At 36.0% G+C, this 22889-nt stretch overlaps 1 protein-coding gene across 4 annotated transcripts in view; it reads left to right on the forward strand.

Annotated features, from left to right (window-relative positions):
* The window catches only part of DIAPH2 (diaphanous related formin 2), a 243189-nt gene that overhangs the window by 8009 nt on the left and 212291 nt on the right, over window positions 1–22889 (forward strand). The window contains exons 2-5 of one of the 4 annotated variants that reach the window (XM_080366036.1): window positions 11533–11565; window positions 13978–14154; window positions 15623–15727; window positions 20076–20096. In XM_080366036.1, coding sequence (XP_080222162.1) covers window positions 11533–11565; window positions 13978–14154; window positions 15623–15727; window positions 20076–20096 — 336 coding nt within the window. Of the gene's footprint in view, window positions 1–11532; window positions 11566–13530; window positions 13618–13977; window positions 14155–15622; window positions 15728–20075; window positions 20097–22889 lie in introns of those variants that run through there. The other 3 variants (XM_080366039.1, XM_080366037.1, XM_080366038.1) reach the window with 3 other exon arrangements.

Below are 22889 nucleotides of genomic sequence, written 5' to 3' on the forward strand. Positions count from 1 at the left end.
ACATCTAAATAAAAAAGTTAAGTTTGAGATAGTCAGGTAATAGCACTGTAGAATCCCAGCACTTGGAGCTACAGGACAGTAGCTGTACAGCAAATAAAGTAGCATCTGTAATTTTCGGTTATGTAGGCCAAGGGAATTGCAGAAAAGGTACTGGTGGATGCAGGTTGGCATGAAGGTACACAGGCCCATTCTCTCCGGTTTCTTTGCTCAGGGATTAGCTAGTCAAATGTTAGTAACTTCATCCCATATGGGATCACGTGAGCAAAACCACATCATAATGCATATTTAGGCATGAAGATGAGAGGAAATGATCACAGACCTTAAATGTTCTTGAGGATAACTTTTTGTCACAACTAGTTAGTTATGTGTTTGCAAGTGGCTCTGTATAAATTCATGTTGGTGTCTTAGGGATGGTTGAACAAGACAAAATAAGTACTTTGGTCAGGAAAAATGTTAGTTCTGCAGTCTGTTATTCTTTCTTAGTATGGCAAGAGCTAAAGATGGTTGTTAGAATATGACCTTTAAAAATGCCTGTGGTTTTTTTTTTGTTTGTTTGTTTTTCTTCTGTTTTGTTGTTGTTTTTTGTTTGTTTTTTTAAATGAGTAGCTTTCTGAGGATCAAATGCTAAGCCAACTTGAGAGTCATTAGATTCTGGACTCCTAATAAAAGATAAGCTAGTTAGTTCTTGTAAAATGCAGACTTTCCTGTCTAAATTTTCACTCTTCATATTCTCCTGCGGTGAATTATTTTTATACCTATAAAATTGAAGTAACTTCTAAAATACTGTGGCTTCATAATGGAACTATGCTGAATGTTTGCATTTATGATTGTGTGAGTGCTTGAGTAGATGAGAATTTGACAGTTATTAATAGTTGAGATGGTTACATGGTGTGTTCCAGTTGCATTAAAACAGGTAACTATTTGCATAAAGAAGAAAAAAGATGACAGCGTATCAGGCTAAGCATATATGCTGGTGTCGTATACTTTTTAATTTTTGTGCCAGCCATATTTAGAGGGTACCTTAAAAACAAAAGCTTTAAATAAAAAATCTGAAACAAAGGGTGAAGCGATATCAGCTGGCTAAGTTCAGAAGTTAGCACATGAACTCAGATTAACTTAGATGGTTCAGTGGGGTCTGTCCCTCTTTGTAAGCCATACAATAGCATTTCTGTCTAATTTTGTATACACTTTACATAAAATAAGAACTGTTTTCATAATCATTGCAAGTCTTTGCTTATAAGAGCCTTAGCCACTCAAATTGAGTGAACTGATGCGTATGACAGATAAATAGAAGGTAGTTTATAACTAGACTGGAGAGAGAAGTTGCAACCAAAGCTTCAGCACTGAAACATCTAGTAACTGATTTTATCCTGACTTTGGTGTCTATACAGGGATTTATTTGTGGTGCTGCTGCCAGTCTTAATTCCCAAATTCCCATAAAACCAGATTCTTTGTTTTGTTTTTTGTGGTCTTATATAATGGGACAGTAAGAATTGCTGTTCTCAGGCTATCCACTCTACTAGAACTTCTTCAGTTCCTCCTTTCCACTCCACTATGGCAAGTGGATCTTCCACTGCTTTATTCTCATCAACAGAAAAAAGTGAGGTGAGGAAACTTTAATTTAGCACATAATTTCTTGGCTAAGCTAGAAATACAGCAGGCAATGTCTGCTGCAGTCTCTCAAGCCTTTACAATCCTCCATTCTCCACTACTCTACTGTCTTCCAGCTGTGCAGTTTAATTTTTGTTCTGTAGCTTATTTACAGCTTGATGGAGACATTCCTGAACTGGGAAGGTGAAGAGTACAGCAGTAGGCTTTGGTAGAATTTCGATCTGTAAACTAGATACACAATTTTAATTTCCATATTTTACAAGTACACATCCACATTTGAGCTTCAGACAAAGTTTGGGTGGTTAAGACAGGCTTCCTAAATCCATTAAGGTTAGTAGACAGTATTCTGTGATTCTAACTAAATCCTGAATGACTTAGAAGATAAGCAGTAATCCCATCAGTTAACATTTTAGATTTCAAAGCAATTGTTTTGAAATTTTGATTTTGAAATTTTTGAAGGCCTTTATATATAAATTCATGTGGGTGTTCAGGGGTAACCTAAGCACATACCACATCGTAATATTATGATGAACTATCTTTTTTTTTTTTCCTCCTTACTTTATCCTTTAGCAGAAGATAACAGATTCTCTGAAACCTGTTAGAAGCATCTGTAATCCTCCTGAATTCATGTTACTTCTTAACAGGGAATCTCACTTGTTCTGAAGTTGAATTATACTGTTGGCTTTCTCATTATTATTTATAATATAATACCTCTCTGTTCACATGCTGCTTCATTTCCTACTTCCTTAAAGGACAAAGAATCTTGGGAATCTGTTATAAACAGGAAGGAATAGGAAAAGGAGCAGAGAGCCCTTGTGCTTACCACAGCAGATATAAATTCAGTTTAACCTGATTATGCTTTGACTGTTGAATTATATTATGGTCCATGCCTGCAGAAGTTACTTGATCTAGAATTTCTGTCCTTCAAGGAAAAGCCCAAGTTCTTTACTGTGGCAGCAGCATTGCTCATTTTTCCAAGTTTTAGTATCACGTTGTTCATTATTAGGGGAGAAAAAAGTAACTTTACTATCAACTTTTTTTTAATGTAGGGATCAAATACTTGCTCTTTTCTGGGAAGTTAGTGACTTGGAATAAAGACAACATTATTCTAAAAAGTTGTTGACATGATTCCTGTGACTGTACGTTCCAAGATTGCTGGGTACAGACAAAATGAACAATGTTCACTAGTAATTCCTGCTTCTTTGGCTCACCACATCCCTTCCACTGCCAGTTTTGTTAAAGGCTGTGTATCAGTTGATTGGATTTTGTGGGGTTTTTCTTACTATTAAAAAAAAAAAAAAAGCAAATACACATGTCTTCCCTTCTTCAAGGTCTATGAAAAGTAAAACATTCCATTTTCAAGGAGTTGCCCAGCATCCAACAAAGCTCTTCACAGAGTAGACTTCATATGTACTTATGAAACTTGCTGTGGGCCTTCTGCTTTATTTTTAAGTGTATCAATTCTCTCCTTGCCTATTTCTATTAGAAATTATTATTTCTAATTTATATTATTGTATATTATATTATTCTAATATAATAATATTAATTTCTTAGAAATTATTAGTATTGTATTAGAATATAATAGAATTTATATTATATTCTATTCTACCAGTTATATAGTCTCCTCAAATGGTAGCAGAGGAAAATGCAGATCGGCTGTGACACTGATTTCAGTGTTTGCTGGACCCCAAGAGCAAGATTTATTCTATGAAACCAAAAGCATACTCAGTAAAGAATCTTCCCCAAACTATCTCTGCACAGAACAGGAAGATAAGTATATAGAAATTAGCCCGTCACATATGAAGGGGTATTAGGCTGTACTTGCATCCACTGGGAAATATGAAGCAGGGAAGCAGGAATGAAAAAAAAATAATGGTGCAATAGTACTGAAGAATTTTCTCAAAGCAGTTTCTGCCTGATGTTTCAGAATGTTTTCAAAAGAAATCTCTAACTGTCGAGTTAACTGGTCATTGCTCATCTTGAAAGAGAAACCTAGGTTTCAACAAAAGATTAATGCCAGGTTCAAAGCATGTAGTTGTAGTTAAAAGGGCTGCATGTCTAGGAAAGAGTAAAAACAAACTAAAACTGCATTTCAGGGGTGTCTCTTTATGAAGTGAGGTATAAAAGGAGGAGGCCTATTCTCACTACTTTAATTGGCCAAACTCACTAGCTTTGTAATAGCTTTCACTCAGTCTGAGCAGCTCCACAATGTGTGTGAATGAAAAGATCAACCAATTGCACTCAGGAGAGCCCAGAACAAGGAAGGAAGATGAACGGCAATTTGTTGCACATGAAGTATTGCTCTCTAGCAAAACGGGCTTTGTTCTGCTGCCACATTGAAAGCAAAGAGCTCAAATCTATTGCTTGTATCTAAGTATAAGATTGAGATGAAGCCTGCACTTACTATGTCAATAATTGTGTTGACATAGGTTTTCCAGTTTAACTATTCCAGAATGTTTCAAAAGCAATTCACAATAATACACCAAAAAAGCAAAAGCCAAGTTCCCTAAAACCTCAGTGCTCACAAGTCAAACAAATGCATTTCTGAAATACAAGCAGCGGAGCTACGTGGCTGAGTATGGTACTGATGGGCACACTTGGCAGAAAAGCAGCAGGCATGCCACCAGTACACTAAGCATCTAAACCATCCTTTTATTGAACTAGGAGCTGTTCTGTGTTCATTTCTAATTAAGTCCTGGAAGTTTATCCAAGGACTATTGAAGTGACTAATTTAGCATGTGAACTCTGTCTAAACCCACTAATTTTCTTCCAAACCAAGTGATCTGCTTACTGTACATACAATACAGACAAATATGCTGATACTGACAAGCAATCCAGCCCAATACCAGTACCATATCAACTGCTTGGACAGATGGCTTCTTGTTTGGTAGAGTATACCTGGCACTCTTTATAGTCACCAAATATATATAGAGAAGACTACATGGGTGTGTCACAGGATTTTTGAAATTATTTCAGTGCACTTCTAATTTACTGAGAGGATGCAGCTTTTGAAATAAGCTTTCTTATCAAGCAAAGCATAAAATGTAATTGGCACTCAACAGTCTGAAACCTGTTCTTTTTAAAATGGTGTTCTTCAAGAAAGACCATTAAAGTATCCTTTACCAAGATAATTAGATTTGAAACTGAAGTTATTTAACCCCAAAATAAATGCAATGTTAGATAACCCAAAAAATAAAATGTATATGCTTAAACAGATGATTCAAGGACATGAAGAAGTAGAATACCTTTACTTATTTTCCCTATTTATGTTGCTGCCCGTTGGTGCAGCCCCATATGTTATCTTCATATTGCCAAATAGGACTGCCTTGTTTCCTTTATGCAAATACTTGTTGTAGTGCAACTGAGACATGGCATGTAACATGTGAGGTCTTCCTGGAGGTACCTGTGGTTCCTATGCAGAAACTTTGTATCAATTTATGTGGCTACACTTATTTTATTTGGATTTGCCAGACTGCCCAAAATCCTTGAAGTGGAAGATTGTTCTGGGCCTTAAGGATATTTAGCCGTAGAGTTTTGTACTTAATTATTTGTGGTGTTGTGGTTGGTGGTTCTTGGCTGTTGTTGTTTTTTTTTGGGGTTGGTTTTTTTTTTTTTTAGTGTGTTTTTTTTTTTCCCTTTCTTTCTCTTTGTTTGTTTTTTCCTTGTTATTTTTTTAAAGATGCGTTCTATAAAACTTTCTGTTGGTTAATGATTATGCAATGCCACATGCATTTCTAAATTAAGTACTAAAATCAGTGGGTAGAATTTCTGATTAAAAATGGAAGCTTCAAACTAAAATAAAAGGTGTTAAATCTTTGTTGTAAGGGCAGGGTTTGTCATGTCTCTTAACCTTTGTAAAGATCTCGGTTAGTTAAATAGCTTTTAGAACATTAAACCTGCATATTGAGGCTAGTATGCACTTCATAAAAGCAGTATTACAATGCTTGCTGCTTGTGAAATTTGTGAATGGAATTATGACTTGGCTCTTTCAAAAGTTTAGTTTGTAGAAGTTTTAACTAGCAAACTGTTGCTTGATAGTTTTAAGTGAGGAATTTAAAAGCTGTAGAGCATCCCGAAGAGAAACAGTTTATCTGTCCTGAAAGGCATGCTGTGCTGTCACAAGAATTTTTCCAAGATGCTCAAGGGAAAACAAAACCTCTTGCATGACCACTGGATATCAAAATAAGAAACAGATCCTGGCTGTGCGAAGTGCTGTATAAAGTAGTATAACTGTTACAAACTCTGCTATTCCTGGGTTGGTTGATGGAAGGTGTTTGGACTCTAGCTCTAGCAGTAGCTCTGGAAAATGCCAAAACTTAGTTAATTTGCCTCTGTGCTGGCCAATGTGAAAAATGCCTTTTCTAACATGCTTTCTGAAATCGCTTCTACAGTAGTCTAAGCTGCTCTGGCTGGCTGTCCTGGTGCAACCCTTGCCCTTTTTGTCTCACGGCCAGCAATTTTGTTGGCTTAGACTGATGTGGAACTGCAGCTTTTGGAAAAAGCTTTTAATTTTGCTCTGATTTTTAAAGATTACTTATCAATGCAGACCAGTGAATTATTGTCTGAAACAGACTTTTCAAAACAGTAATCACAGTTTGAGCTACAAATAATAATAATACTAATAAATTAGTTGAACTGTCTTCCTCAACTCTTGGTGACTTACAAAATTGTTGACAATAAGGATATCTAAATTTGTTTACAGGTATTTTTTTCAGCTTCTGAATTAATCTGGCTTCTTTGAAGTCATCTGGGAAAGTGCAGGTTTTTTGAGCAGTCCGTTTGGTTTTGGAGTGTGATAGTGGTCTGCCAATGAGACAAAAAATGAAGAAGCTGTTTCAGTTTCTCTCAGCCTCTATTTTTAGTTAGACCAGACTGATTCTTAGGGTCTCTCTATTCCCCTTGCACAGTGTGGAGGTGCCCCTTTCACTCAGGGGATCAGACAGTGGCATTTGTAACTTGCCTCCAGCCTCTTTTCCCCTCCCTCCAGTTCAGGATCAGCGCTGATTCTCCCAGCACCGTGATTAAAGAATTGGTGCCCTCTGCTGTTAATAATTACCAGCATGGGTGACCCTCTGGCTTTATTTAGCATGAAGAGTTGTATAACTTCTTTTCTGGGTGGCCAGTCTCCTGGGGGAAAAAAGTAGAGTAATTGAGGAAAACCAGACAGCTTCTTGGTTCTTGGTTCCTCCAGTCAAACAGCACTGACTCTGTGTTGTACACGTTAATAAGTTCTCAGCTTCCTTTTGTAAGGTGTTCATGTGCTTCTTGGTCTCACTTCGTAGTGCCCCAGGGAATGCTCACCTGCATGTTCAGGTTATAGATTAATCCTTAGTTTAATAATTTAAATAATGCATACCTGAGGAATTTGTGAAGCCAATGGCTGCAAAGCAAACAAGAATTTTCCATGTGGTGTCACAGACCAAGTGCAAATGTGCAACAACAGTAACAAAAGTATTAGTGTTGTTACCTTCAATTATCTTTGATGTACCAGATGGATTGCAACAATTCAAGTTCTTTTTGAAAGCATGGTGAATGCTCCTTGAAGTGCCAGAAACTTATCATGACAAACATTTTGTCAATTACTTTTTTTACTGGTTTTATTAGTAATGCCAGATATACTTTGTGACTTGTAAAGATCTTGAAAGTCCTAAATCAGTGTGTAGTTATAGTTTCTGCACATCAGCTAATGTGGCTGAGGTATCTTTTTGCAATATCCTAGATAGCTTTTCATATTTAATTACCAAACTGAATATGTTAACAGACAGTTAAATTGTCTAATGGGAACATTACTTGTTCTCTGTACTGAAGAACAGAAGTTGTAGGAGTGAATTCTGTTTTGTGGCTGTAAGACCTAGACTTGAGTTGCACACTTTTTAGACTTCAGATATTGATCAGTCTTGGGTTTTTGTCCCTTTAAATTCCCTTTGTTCAGGTATTCATACAGGATGTTACTCCTTTCCTGGTTTTATGCAAATTTATTTGCAGCTAGTTAAAAAAAAATTATCCTTGAGCAAAGTTTACAATGTCTTTTGGAGGTGTTGAAGTCCAGGTAAATTTTAGGAGAGTTGTATCATCCCAGTTTAGAACCAAGAAAGTTATGAGAAGGTCTCATTTCCATTTATTACTCTTAGAAAAGTAGGGTTGCTGGTAGCAGTTGGAGCTGTTACCTGAAGCTTAGTCTGTGTGCAGAAGTGGGGTGTTGCAGTGCACCGCGATTTGCCTGAGCAGTGTGCAGTGGGGTTAAAATTGCTGTTAAGTTTAGAAGTTAGCCAGCTGATCATTGTTTCATTATACATGCGGTAAACTGTGGGTTGCTTTTGATTTTGTTTTTGTGGTGGAAGCAAGTCTGGAGTAACAAGAAAGTGGCAAAGTAATACTTAAATATAATGGAAAGGTTATTAAACCCATGTAAATGCATCTTAATTTACAATTCATGGCCAGCTCAAGTGATCTGGAAGGTTTTATTAACACATAAATGAGAAAAAGATTTAAAGAAAAGACTTGCTGTGAGTTTTGTGATGAAAGTTAATGCAATAATCTCAAGTCTTTAAGTTCTTTGAATGTTGGAATTGTTATTGTAGGAGCCTGAACTGAGCTTGTATGAGGAAATAGTGATTTTGGTATCAATAAATACAGCAAATTACGGTGGAAATCTGTCTACTGTTCTTACATGCAAGATTTCAATTACACTGAATATTAACATGACTGAGACTGACCTTTTAAGACGAGTAGTGTGATGCAGTTGCATTAGTATATGCAATGATTTTTGTGTGCCTTATTTTCATGATCTGTCAGTACATACACAAGTAATGGGATACTTAGAGTAAACTAAAATTAGGAGGAGTAAACAAAGTGGTATTTAAAAGTAGTGATGGACTAGAAAGGCTACATTTGAGAGGGGGAAGCTCTGCCACTGAAGTCTTCTAAGTGAAGAATTAAGTAAATCAGTAGGAAATAGTTCTTTCATAGGGGAGTTGAAGAAGTTCCATCGTATGCGTTGATATTAAAACTTGGGAGAGCTGTCTTAAATTGTATGTGTGTGTTTACATATAAATACTAATTTGATTTCCCGTATTTGCAAATGCTTTATCATAGAGATTTTTGCAAAACCTTTGGCTTTGGTCTGCTTCTAAAATGAGGGAATGGTGTCTTTAACAAGCTAGGAAAGGGTTGGTTTCATCTTCTTGTGTTCTGACTGTCTTACAGATGGCATAGAGAATAATGCTAGAGGAGCTGACAACAAAAAGTGTGCTATCTTAAACTTCCTCCTGGGGAGGTAAACTACTTTTGGCTTACAGTCTTAAATCAGACTGGAAGTGTGATTTCTTTGTTAGTATAAGAGTCTGTCAAAATTGCATGTCAGTGAGAATCTGCAGGTACATAACTGCCTTGCCTCTGCCTCCAGCTGCCTGCAGTTTCTCTTCTACCTGTTAAATATGTTGCTTATCTTGAGTAGCTACTGGCAGCAATGTAGCTTGTGCACTATAAGGAGATCTGGGAAGTGCGCTTGAGATGTCTGAAAAAAATGCTGTGTGGAATCTTGCTTTAGTATTCTGTATTTTGCCCAGAGGTATTTGAGTGACAAATGCAATATAAATGTAGAGATAGAGTAGATTATCCTGTTCCAGGTTCTGGGAGAGATTGGCAGTGCTTAAATGAGAAGAAGTTGGAGGGGAGGGGGGGATGTTTCTAGTACAAGTGACTGCTAAAACGGATACAGAGTTTTCAGACTTCTTGCTTGCATAGGTCTCTGGCTTCCAGTCATGGTTAGGCTTTACTTCATTTGGACTTCTTTCTCGATAAGCTCCACTAAAAAGAAAAGGTTTGTTTACCAGAGTAATGACATATTAGACCTGATTTCAAGGCTGGAGTATTACTTTCTTTTTTAATTCCATAATAAGTCCAGGTAACAAAAATACAGGAGAGGTGTAGTTGTAAGGAAGACATTTTAGATACAGCAGTTAAGAAGCCGAAGGGTTGGTGTCAACATCTGGAATAGCAAGAGAAGATTTTATCTTAGATGTCTGCACTGGGTCAGGCTGAGATGGAGATAATTTTCTTCATAGCAGCCCATATGGTTCTGTGGTGTAGATTTATGGCCAAAACAGTGCTGATAAAACACCAGTGTTTTAGCTTTTGCTGAACAGTGCTTAGCCAGTCTTAAGGCTTACCATTTCTTGTGGCCAGCAGGACAAGGGCAGTGATCGTCCCCCTGTACTTAACATTGGTGAGGTTGCATCTCGAATACTGCATTCAGTTTTGGGCCCTTTGCTTTAAGAGGAACATAGAGGTGTGGAGTAGAGGTGTCCAGAGATGGGCAATGGAGGTGGTGGAGGGTCTGAAGCACAAATCTTATGAGCAGCAGCTGAGGGAATTGGAGTTCTTTAGCCTAAAGAAGAGGAGGCTCGGCGGGGGGACCTTATTGCTCTCTACAGCTGTACTCACATAACAAGTGAGAGGACCGGAGGAAAAGGCCTCGAGCTGCTCCAGGGGAGGGTTAGATTGGGTAACAGGAAAAATTTCTTCCCTGAAAGGGTGGTCAAACATTGGAACAGGCTGCCTAGGGAGGTGGTAGAATCACCTTCCCTGGAGGTGTTTAAAGAAATGCGTAGTTTTGGTGCTTAGGTTTAGTCATGGATTTGGCAATCCTTTGTTAATGGTGGACTTGATCTCAGAGGTCTCTTTCAACCTGAATGATTCCCTGTTTCTATTCTTCCAGTGCTCACCATGACCCAAGAGTAGGAGGGGGTGGGCCAGAGGTTGGGAAGGGACACAGCCAGGACAGGTGACCTAAACTGACCAAAGAGATACTCCATACCACAAAGACATGCTCATCAATAAAACAGGGGGTGGGATGGGAAGGAAGTGTTTTTTCTAAAGTAGCAGTTGCTCAGAGACTGTGTAGGTATTGATCTGATGGTGGTGAGTGATGGCTTCAGCATCATCTGTTTCTTTTTATCTTTTTTTCCCCTTCATTTGTTAAAATGTCTTTATCTCAACCCATGAGTTTTTCTTGCTTCTGCACTTCTGATTCTCTCCCTGATCCCCCTGCCAGGCAATGAGCGAGTGGCTGGGTGGGGACTGACCTACCAGCCAGGGTCAGTCAACTGCACTGTCCTGGATACCTCTCAATGCTTAAAGTATGAACACATTGCTCCTCCTTCCCACCTTGATATATCCTCCGTTATTTGTATAGACTTCCAAATTTATTGAGCAGTGTTTATTAATGAAATGATTCCTTGATATGATGGTTGATACTGGTACGTAATACAAATTGCCTTTTTGGCCATGAATAAAAGTGTAATGTTGGTCATCTTTGTCAGCAGGATTTTACTACTGTTAAGGAAAAAGTGAGAGTATGCTAGGAAGGGAGATACAGTAGGGTTTGGTTTGTGCATCATCAGTACACTGGCTTTAGGCAGTTCATGTAAGAAATCAAATTATTTGGTCTTAAGGAGAAATTGGCAGAAGACCTAAGAAGCTATAGGGCACAGGAAATTCTACTCAACTGAGTCTCAAAAACTGTCAAAAATGAGAGTGTCATATAGTTATCTGCTGACTGTTTGAAGTCCATAAGTCCATATTTGTGTTGGAAAGCTTTCTAAGAGATTCTGCTGTCTTTTTTTTTTTTTTTTTGTGTGTGTGAAATATTGGGGGTGCTAGAGCTATACAGGTTTTGCATTCATGAGTTAAATAGTCAAAAACCAAGGTGAAATAGGATGCAAGCATTTTTCACATGAAACACTGTAGATTTCATGCCCTATTAGCTGCAGTTTTGCTACAAGACTTCCTGAAATTTCAAGTGCCTTTTAGTATTAGAATACATGAAATACAGACTTCCTTATTCTGAAACAGTAGGTAACGCTGTCTTTTTTTCTTTGATTTGTGTGTGTGTTGTTTTTGTTTTTTTTTTTTTAATAGAATATTCAAATAAAAACTTTGGCAGATGATGTGGTAAGGTCTTTGTAACATCTTAATTTGCAATGGTAACTCCATGCTGCATGCTGTTTTACTCCAAATGTGGACTATGTAACACATTTTTATAAGGATATTAAGCATTAGATTTCAGAAAATTGAGTTACTGTTCCTAAAGAGCATAATTTGTAACTCAGTTGAAGAACAGTAATTTATGATATCTGTTTGAAGACGCTTTAACCACATTCTTTACACTTCAGTAATATTGTGGATGTGATGAAACTTACTCAACAGTTCAAGTGCTACTTTTCTTGACCTCTTTCAAGTAAAGGATCTGCAGTGGCTCTTGTGGAGTTGGTTGCCGCATGATTCAACTGGAACTTTTATGTGTAATAAGTATGTACTGTATGTCAAATAAGTTTTTATTCAGTAGCACTAACTTTATAATTCCAAATACTTTGAAAACTGTTGTATTTTTACAGAAACTTGTATCAAAATTGACTTAAGCAAAATTAGAAACTTCTGTTTTCTGTATATAATAGTTAAGCTGCACCAGCCACTTAGTTCATTATCACTTACATGTCTGAAATGAAGAAATTGTACCAAATAATCATGTAGAAGATTGATTTATGACTTGAAAGTGATCTCACCATTGCATTGGGATTAAATAAATTTGTTGTTAATAAGGTATATTTGAAACAGATCACAGTACAATGAAATTGATCTTAAATGACTTCTTTTTTTGGTGACTGCTGAATGCACATTTTAATGTACATGAACAGTAACACTGCATTCAGTATATTGGCTAATTTTGGGTACTGCCTTTCAGGCACTATGTCATACCTTTGGCCCTTTCAATAGGCTATGCCCTAATTTTAGTTTCAGAAAGTGTGATGTAAACTATTCTAATAAGGAAAAAATAGGATTAAAGTAGTAATCTTGTCAACTATGTTAACAGTATCCTTGTAAGCAATGTGTTTCTGTCCACAAAACTAAGATTTCTAAGGAAGAAGAAAACCCAGCCCCAATCCCCTCCTCTCAAAAACACAAACAGACCAAAAAAACTCCAAAGAAATTCAAAGGGCATGCAGCTTATGTAGGATTACTTTCCCTTCAAAACTTTAAGCTGGTCTTGTAGGATCTCAAAAAACAACAACAAAACAAGCCAATAAAAAGAAACAAAACAATTGAAAAAAGGAAGAGTATTTCTTCTCCATGTTCTGCAACAGTCAGAAGTCTCCACTCCTGGCAACAGTCAGAAGTCTCCACTCCTGACTGGACTGAATGAACACTAAATGAATCCAGATTTCCTATAAAAGAAATACTCCATTAAAGTCTTCACAACTTCACAGAGGTTGTGTAATTAAAGGAAATAAAATTTTGATTGACATGCCTTCATAAAGATTGCAATAACTGCTATGAATGAGACTGGTAAACCTACATAAGCTGCTGTTACATGAAAGCACATCTTCATAAGGCTGTTCAGTGCCTGAAACAAATACGTTAGTATTTGTTGATGCAAACAGTTAATTTAGAAAAAATTGTTACAGACATAATGTTACAAAAATGAGTATAAAATATATATCTTGTTAAAGACAATATTATTAAAAATTTCTGCCTTTATTCAGAATAGTTATATATTAATAATACAGTAATAAATGGCCTTATAAGGAAGGTGCTCTTGTTGTTTTTTTCCAATATTAACAAATTAACTGAGTAAGCATGCTTTAAGAAAAAAAAAAAAAGGTGGGGGGTTTGGTGTAAGGCATAAAACAAGTCAGCCTTAACCAGTGAAGCGTCATTGCAGACTGTATGATATGCTTTCACTAATGTCTGTTATGTGTGTTTAACTATGGATGGCTGCCTCTATGTGAGTAACCATTACCTGGCTTTTTAAAATTATGCACTAATTTCAGGAGTCCGTACTCAAAAACACTTCAAGGAATTGTGAAACTAAACTTGGAGCATTAATTCCTCTACAAACTTTATTTTACTTTAGCAGGATTTTTTTATAAGCCTGATGAACTTGTGAGTACCTCCTTCCCAACGCTGGCTTTTTCAGTTGTCCTCCAAAGACTTATAGCTCTTCAGGTGAAGGAACGCTTGGACATTACCTTTGTGGTACCATATTTATTCACTATCAGGATAATTAGGGAGTAATGTGAGAAGATGAACTCAAGATTTTGAAATGCTTAGAGTTTAACATAGATGGCATAGTTAAGAAACTGTGAGAAATAGTTATATCCCTTTTGCTTGTGACCTGTCATGTATTTACCTTAAATGTTTTTGTCTTTCTATTAAAAGCAATCTCTGAATATTAGAGTATTTTTACTTACAGTTCAGTTTGAGTTTTAACTCTGCTGCTTGGATTAACTAAAAAATGTGTGTATTACTGCCATGTAATTGGCTGCTTTCCTATTTCTGCTGATTTTTAAATGGATGTCTTTGCAGCGTGACAGAATAACAAGCTTCAGAAAATCAGCAGTGAAAAAAGAGAAACCTCTCATTCAGCATCCTATTGACTCTCAGCCTTCTATAAGTGAAATCCCACTTGCCCAGGCACTTGTTGATGAGCGTTGCATGAACTTATCAGAAAAAGAAGTTATGGATCTGTTTGAAAAAATGATGGTAAGATGATGTGCTACATTATTTTACAGTGTTTTAATTTGTTTTCATGTTGGCATTTATTATATAATAGTTATTTTCAAACATAATTTTGGAAGTATGAACTACTTGGGAGGGCATAGCATAGGCCTGACAAATCTGTCTAAATTGGCACTTAAAAAATGGAGTAACTCATAGAACGCTAGTATTACGTAAGTTTAAATTACTTGGTATACTTCTACAAACAATAAAAAGCAGAAAATAAAAATATTAAACTGTGGACTGCTTCTTTAAGATAAACTCTGTTGACCTTAGTTGCAGTAGTTAGATACTGCTGATGGACAGGTTTTAATAAACTTAAGTAAATACCTTTGGAAAATAATAATTTTCATTAGAAAAATCTTAATGTATAGAAAGCTGATTTTTTTTTTTTTTTTGTATGGTCTTGAATATTTTCTGTCTTAGGATCACTTGTCAAGGTTTGCGATTCTACTTGCAAGCAATTTTTTCTATTAGCAATAAAGAAACAAACTTTTGAAGTAGCTGTGTATTAATCCTGCTGTGCACATTGTTGGTAGGTGAAGTATCAGGAAATGCAGCTGAGTATTGTTAGAAATACTGTTTTCTGTGTCATTCCTTAAAATTCCATGCAGTCAGTATGGCCTAAGAACCGTCCTGTTTCATTGTGTAGCTTTAGTCTGCTCCCTGAAGTTGTGAATCTCTTTTGAAAGATAGGACAAGTGTTAATCTAAGTTTGCTTGATTTGCTTGTTAGGTGAAGGGATTAATTTTTAACTTTTTGAAGTGTAATATTTGAAACAGATGATAGGTCTGTCTTCCAGAGAGGAGTAATTTTTTTGAAAAAGCTGTTAGTAAATGTTACTGTAATAACTTAGTGGTTTTAGTAGCTACTGTGAATTTACTTTGACTTCTAATGGCAAGAGTAGTCATGATTTGTAATGACTACATGTTGCATTTAGTCAGTTATTAAGTTGAAACAGGCATTTATATTTTTTTTTTGTTTTTTTTTTTAATCTAGCATAATATTTGGAATTTTAGGTTTGTTTTCAAATCCATCAGAACGCATTCACATCTACGCCTGCCCCAAGCTAATAATGTCTGTAATAACAGGCTTCTGATTGAATAGTGCAAGAATAGTGTCCGTTCTGATTTTTACAAAGAACACAGGAAGTTCACAAGAATTTTTGGCTTTATCCTCTAGTTTTATTTCTTGAGCCAGATTTCACTAATGGTAACTACTCGATGCATATATGATTTTGGCTAAGTCTTGAAAACAGGAAACACTTGCAGTGACAGAATTAAATGAGAAAATTGGGTAGCTCAGAATCAAACAAAAGCTGATAAGCTGGAGAAAATCACCTCTGTTAGTTTAAAAATGAGCCGTTTGTTTAAGAAAAGGAGTATAAAAATAGCAAAGACTAATAAAACCCATGAAATAGAATCTTGATGTTGTGTGGTCTGTTTCTTTACAGGAGGACATGAATCTAAATGAAGAACGTAAAGCTCCTTTAAGAGATAAAGACTTGACCACAAAACGTGAAATGGTTGTCCAGTACATTTCTGCAACTGCCAAATCTGTAAGTAATCACTTCTCCAAGACAGATGAAAGTAAGAAGCTTAGCTTTGTGAGCATCAAGCTTGAAATTTAGAAAATTTTTTTGTCTGGATTCATCTTCTAGGAGTAGCAGGAAAAAAAGTAATAATTATGTACTAAATAATACACTTCTAAATGCTTGCAGCTTCATCTGAAGGGTTAATATGTATTTCAGCTGTCAGGCAATGTGAAAACTTGATGCTTTCTTCTAAACTGTAAAAAATTGCAAATCCAATGATGTAGAGTAATGGGTGGAACCTGAGCATATTTCTGTGCAATTAATCTAGACATTTTTGGTACCTACCAAAAGTTATTGGAAAAGACAGCATGACTATATGGTTTCATTAATGACATGCATACTAGATGTACAATTTGCAGTGTTAGAAGCGGGGAATCAAAATACTGAAAGTACTTAAAATTGAAGTAAAGTCAGGATTTTAGCTTAATTTGGGTGTGTTGAGTACTGTAGCTGGCTTGAAGACTGGGTTAAGTAGTCTGCTAAGAAATGTTCTGAAGGCAGATAAAATGATTCCTTTAGTGAAAAAATGGTCTTAAAATGAGTTTAAAATTATATTTTGAGTAGAAATATAGAGGCCTTTCATTCATGTTGATCATTCCCTGCACTTACATTGATTGATTACCCTTAGTTGCTGGATCCTTCAAGCAGAATTGTTGAAGTCTGTCTGTTCTGGGGTGCCAGAAGTATAGGAGAATGACTGGATGCCCCAGCTTTTGTTGGGATGGAGAAATACAGTTTCAAATAGTGAAAAGGTGCCACTTATTTCCTGCATTGCAACTATTAGTAGTAATTAGTTATAAAATACAACAGTAATGTTTGTGTTAGAACTTGGCTATAGCCAATATAGTTCTCATGTAAAAGGAGAATATGCCACAAAAACTCGTGAATGTTGGATTGGATTAAACATTACGTGTGTGTGTATATATATAAAAATACAGTGTTAAGATTTCACTAGAAATGGGTTTTGTCTTGCTCTGTGCCACTGTTGTATAAAGAATTTTAAAGAAGCTAGTAGCGAATTCTGAGGAATTGAATGTATTGCAGTTTTGGGGAGAAATGGTGGTAGGGCTAGCTTTGTGTATCCAAGGGGCAGTAGTATGCTTCAAGTGATAAAATTTGCTATCAGCATAGTTCTTCAATAAAATGCGTATAATTTTATTTGGAAATTAGGTTGAATGTCATTTTTCCCCCCACACTTATTGTGTGCACTATAAGGTTACTGCAAATGAAGACTATGTGTGGAAAAATTGTTCAAGTACATAATGGCAGCACTGCTAGAAGTTCTGCAGAGCTGAGTCTGAGTGCTGAATACAGATAGTGTTAAATAATAATCTCTTTCTTAGTGAAATAAACCAGCAAATAAGATTATGTTGGTGTCTGCCTAATGAGACGATAAGCATGGACTTGTGCATCTGACTTGTCTTTCTTTTATCCTTCAGTATCAGCTCTGCAGAGTTAGATTTCAAAAAATTAAAATTAGTGACATGCAATTATTAAATGCAAATGCTTTGCATTAAACATTATAAACTTTAGTGGAAGGAATAAGTTGCATTATGATGTGATTTACATTTCTGAGAGAAGTGATGTTCCTGCATGAGTTCATCTTAAACAAAATCCACGGTTGTTTAGTCTGTCCTGGAAAGAATCCAGTGCTTAAAGCATAGTGTAGCTAAACATCACCTTATTGGAGAATTATTCAAAGCTTAGGCAGTGAATATTATGAAATTTCCTGTTAATATACTTTGCCTAGACTATCATTGGGAACGATTGATAATGTGTTGTAAGTTTTTTTTATCTTCACTTGATGATCCGTGTTAAATGTCTGATTTCTCTTAGTAAGCAAAAATAATTTATTGAAGTAGTAGAAACTTTCACAGTGGAAGTAGTTGCAGTTCTTTCCCAAAAAGTAATTGGACAACAGTGATGTCTCATGTATGCTGGTATGGAAATGTAGCTGCCTAAGGTAGCATAATTTTGCAGCTGAGTAAGGAAAGCATGGCTACCATTGCATGTCTAACTGCTAAAAAATTTAACAGATTGCGTTACTGCCACCATATGCGCTGTAGCATGGGCAACTTAACAGAACTGGGGATATGTTTGCCAAAACGTACTAAAGTATAAAGATAAATAAAAATATCCTGAAATGTCCTCATACATGGATGTGTGCTTTAAACTTCAGTTGACACCAGCATGGATGTTTTATACATATGCAAAATATTTTTCCTAATGGAAAAAGGGCTCATATCAAAGCTTGTGTGCTTCAGTAAGTCCTTCTTGCAATTGAATCACAGCATTTGAATGGAATAATTTCAGGTTGTTCAGAAATAAATGTTGCTTCTGTAGCGTGTTACCCTAAATTAGCTTTTAAATAGATAGCATCCTAAGCAATTTAAAAAATATAATGTGGTCAATTTTAAAATGTTGATTGGGACTTAACAATGAAAATGAGGCTTTGCTTTATTGGTAAATTTTGTCTTCTGTTTGGTTAAACTACTATTCTGTGTAGTTGAATTCAAGCCTTAACCAATTCTTACTGCATCATGAATTGTCAGGCTTTCTTTTCTTCAGGCCATCTTCAGGATTGTCTTCCATGAAAATGCTGATGGCATTCAAAATGATTTTTCTTAAAATTTATTACCTTCTTCTTTAGTCACAGATAATTGTTCGTATGTTTTCCTCTTTTATACTGGAAATCCTTGGGCCTTTTCTTCTGCTCAGAGCTCACGAAACACACTTAACAGTTGATTTCACTTTTCTTCTGGTTCATTTAATGCTTGTTTTAGTTAGACTTGAGCTCTCTCCTCTCATTTAAAAACACTGCTCTTGTTTGCCGATCCTGTCTTAACCAAATTATTTTTAAATTTGGTGCTTCATTTTCTCTGCCTTGTATGCCATCTGCAGTGTGTTGACCATGCTTTTCTGAAACACTGTACTGTCTTCAGAGTTCTGAGAAAGAAACCTTGATTTTCAATGGGTGAAAAGCAGCTTTCCTTTTCCTTGGGGGATGGAGGAAGTACAGAAGCCAACAGAATGCATGTTTTTATGTAAAGTGATTAATTGTGCTTCCGATTCCTTCTCTCACTCGAAGAGAAAGATTGACCATGGAAAATGGGGAAATGGTGAAGGCTCAGAATTCCGTTTCAGAACGGAACTTACTGACAATATGAACTCATGCCATATTGTACAAGTCGATCATTGGCGAGAGAAGGCGGCAGTAAATTAGGAAAAGAGATTGTCTGGTGGTGACGGTCCCATCTTGTACTTCTAGAGGAAGCTTGATCAGGAAGAGGGGAGAAGGGATGGCTGTGAAAGACTTGCAGGGACTTCTGTCTTCTGAAAGGCTTCCTGGAAAAGTAGTGGAAGAGATAAGGGTAGAAAATGAAGAAGGTGCAGGCTGAACATATACAACCAAATTCAGATCATGGAACAAAATCATACTGTCTCAAGCTCTTAATCAGATGAAAGTAGTTATTAAAGAAACTCGCAGCTATCAGATTGCAGCAAAGAGCTGACGATGAAAGGCCTACAAATATTCAAGCCAAAGTCCATAGTCCTGGTGTTCGCAGGAACATGGTCATTTGTGCAAAGTGGTACAACAGGGCAGAGGGTGCTGCCTTGCTGCAGAGTTTCTTCTGTCTAAAGTCAAATTCTGGGTCATGAATATGCAGAGATGCTGTTCTATGGTAAAGAAGACAAGATGTCACTCTGAAAATCACTGTTTAATTATCCATGTAATTAAAAGCATCCATACTGAGCAGTTGAAGAAAAATGCCGCATGAGATTTTCTGAAATGCAAGTCAGATTTATAACTGTAGGCTATGTTTTTTATTACAAAAACTTTATTAAATTCAGTGATGACATCATCTAGATAGATGAAAAGCTTCATAACAAATGAAGTTGTTACATGTACAAGGAAATCAGTATGCCATTAGTTTTTAATGTAGCTTTCTCGGTGTCATTTATAAAATAACTGACCTGATAATTTTAACAAAATGGCATATCTTAATCTTTCAAGATGCCAAGCCAGGTATTTAGTTATTTTTTTGTAGTTGTGTAAAATACTGATGGTTCAGCAGTGGAATATAAGAATTGAAAGTTATTTCTCCTACAGTAGAAATGCTTTCCTGTTGAGAAGCTGTAACTCTTAAACAGTTTGATAAAGTAATAAAATAATGTAACTACTACTAATGAATAAACACTGAAAAATTTGTGTGATGCTACATCCTACTAAGTACTTTGCTGTGTTTATTTATGTATTATTATTATTATCTTTTTTACACAATAACCTCTCTTGGCTGACAACTGCATGCAGATAGTCGGAAGTAAAGTTCCGGTGAGTATGAACATGATAGTTTTGTTTTTTCTTATGAATACACTTCCAGTTTTAAAATTAGGCTGGACTATTCTTATTTTTTGTTTTGGATTTAAAAGGTCAGCGTCCATAACTGAATCCTTGTTTTATCAAAATAATTATCAACTACCTCAGTCATAGTTATTTTACAGTATAAGATCATTGATTGCATTTTTGAGGGATCTGTTTTCAAGTTTCCAGGAATCTATGTCCGTATACTTCAGACTCGCTGAGAATTCATCTGTTCATTGTGAGCAACAAATAGAATATGGGGTTGTCTTGCTTTTTATTGAAGGCAATCACTCAAATCTTTAAATTTACAGTGTTTGTCTTCATTCTGTTTAGACATGGATTTTTTTCATGTCTTAATTGTTAGTATTTATAGTTGTGGATATGTCAGCTGCTGGGTATCAGTGTGTGAATGAGATTAATGTAGAGGATTCAGAAGGTCAGTAAACATAAGATGAGATCACTCACAGCATAACATGTCTAATTAATTGCTCAACTACATTTTATGTTGTCATGATTGAAATTTGCCATTTTTTATAAAAAAAATGTTTGAGACTTAGGTTGTATTCAGTACTTATATTTTGTCATAAAAATAATAAAGAACAACCTATGTCTTAAAACTGTAATCACTACTTCAAGATGTACTTAGGTATAGAAGGATATAGTGCATAGGGATAAAGAAATTGCTTTTGGCTTTGTTTTATTTAGTGGTCTTTAAACAGACTTCTGCCTGTATTCACCAGTACTTTTAAATTTTGTACGCAGCACTGGTTCTTAAAGCTATTTGAGAAAATACGTAAGCACAGGGAAGGTATTTAAATAAAGTATTTGTTTTCTGAGGGGAGAGATCATGAATTCTCCAGTTTGGTGCATTAAAACCAGTTTCAAATAATTCCTGCTGCCATCTAATTTCTTTATGATACGAATTAGCCTGAACAGCTGCATTGTGCAGAGATGATTTTATAAAGGAAGCTGGTATATGCACTATGGGTAGTGGAGAAACTCTGTAATAACTGTTTTCTTCCCCATGCATTTTAATTCAGGGTCTGATGGAGATCAAGCATAGTTATGCATCACAGGCATGTTTTTGCACAGATAACTTGCAAAATAGTAAAATAAGAAATGCTGCTCTTACAGTATGGCTTCTGTGTATTACTGCTTGAAGAATGCATGCATCTTGGTGTGCTGCTTCTCAGTGTATGTTTCCATAGGATTTATCCTTTGGGAGTTGATTGGATTTGGCGGCATCTGTGGTTACTTTCCTGAAGATCTGTAGATGTACTGTGGTTAGGGAGGAGAAGAATTATGGTACTGTTGGCTTGTAGTGACTCTTGCAGAGAAGAGGCTTGCCTGTTAATGGGGAGTTTAGAGCTTTAACTTACTTGAGTTTTACTTGTGATATGTACTGGTGCCCACTTCTCTATTTTAGCTGCCTGCAAAGTAACCTTTCCTTGCCTTTATAGATAGTGATAATTGCATTGAAATGGCAGCTACACATCTTGTTTTTATCTGTAAAGCATTAATGTAGCTGTCTAAAGTAGGATTAGCTTTTTAGTTCTGTTTTTAATGGGTTGAATTAGTGAGTTTGGCTAATATCTACAGGGTGAAGTGGATACAAATTGTTTAGACTTGCAATTTGTAGTCCAGGAGCTGATAGTGTTTCCTCATAGGCTGAAGAAGGATACTGCTTTTCCAAGTCACGTGTGCAACAACTAGAGTATAAGTAGTTTAAAAAAATCATTGAAAATGCTTTTATTGCTTTCCTAAAAACAAAGCAAAAAACCACCACATCATCCAAACAACTTGTCTTATCTAACTTTGTTATTATACTCTAATTAAAATATACCGGTTTCTTTCCTTATGATAGAAACAGAATTGTATTAATAGAGTGTGCAAAAACTCTTCAGTTAGTCATTAGTGAGGGAAAAAGTACCTGCTAATGAGGTCTGAGTAGTCTGGTGCCTCAAAGAGCAGCAGTTTGTGCAGGTTTCCTGATCTTGTGTTTTAACTGTTACAGCCAATCCATTTGGTTCAGGTGTGCTCCACAGTTCTTTACCAAGTAGATATTCTATCTGCTTATTTCCCCATGGAGGGTAAAATGCCTTTGCTTGCCTATTTTCTTAGATACTGGTTCTCGAGGTCGTTTACACACCTCTCTCTGGTGGTGCATCTGAGTAGTATAAAGCTGGACATTTGCTGAGTAAGTTACTGGGCGAGGAATTTCTTTGTCCAGCTAACAACTTTCAAATCACCTGGAGTCAAAGTGGAGTAAGATAAACTGAAATCTCTAAAATATTTAATTGTTGCTTGGTTTTCTGAATATTTTTTTTTTAAAAAGAAGTTGGGTAGAGAGAAAACTGTGCTTAAGTTTGTTTTTCACTGTATCTTGTGTTGTAGGGTGTCTGTCCTGTCTCTCTGTCACTGTTGTTCTTAAACCCTGAAATGTGTCCTACACACAGATTTGAATTGATTGGATTTACCTCCTTCATGGGAAAGCAAACTGGGTTTTCTTTTATATACTTGGGTTTTTTTGCAGAGATTTTTAGGATTTCCCTTAAGCTTAGATTTTCACTAAAAGGTCATTGCTTCTAACTTCATCAGAGAAGGATTTTTAAATGTGTGGTCCAGGCTCTCATTTGAGTTGTAGTGAGTAAATAATTCTATGCCTTAATTGTTATACTGTGAAGGTGAGCGATCATAAATTAATTTCTAAGATTTTTGATCCTAAGCATTTATTTGATCTCTGAAAGTTCTGGTGTGGGATCT

Source organism: Falco punctatus (genome assembly GCF_963210335.1).
Source record: "Falco punctatus genome assembly, chromosome: 15".
In the NCBI taxonomy this organism is placed as follows: Eukaryota; Metazoa; Chordata; class Aves; order Falconiformes; family Falconidae; genus Falco; species Falco punctatus.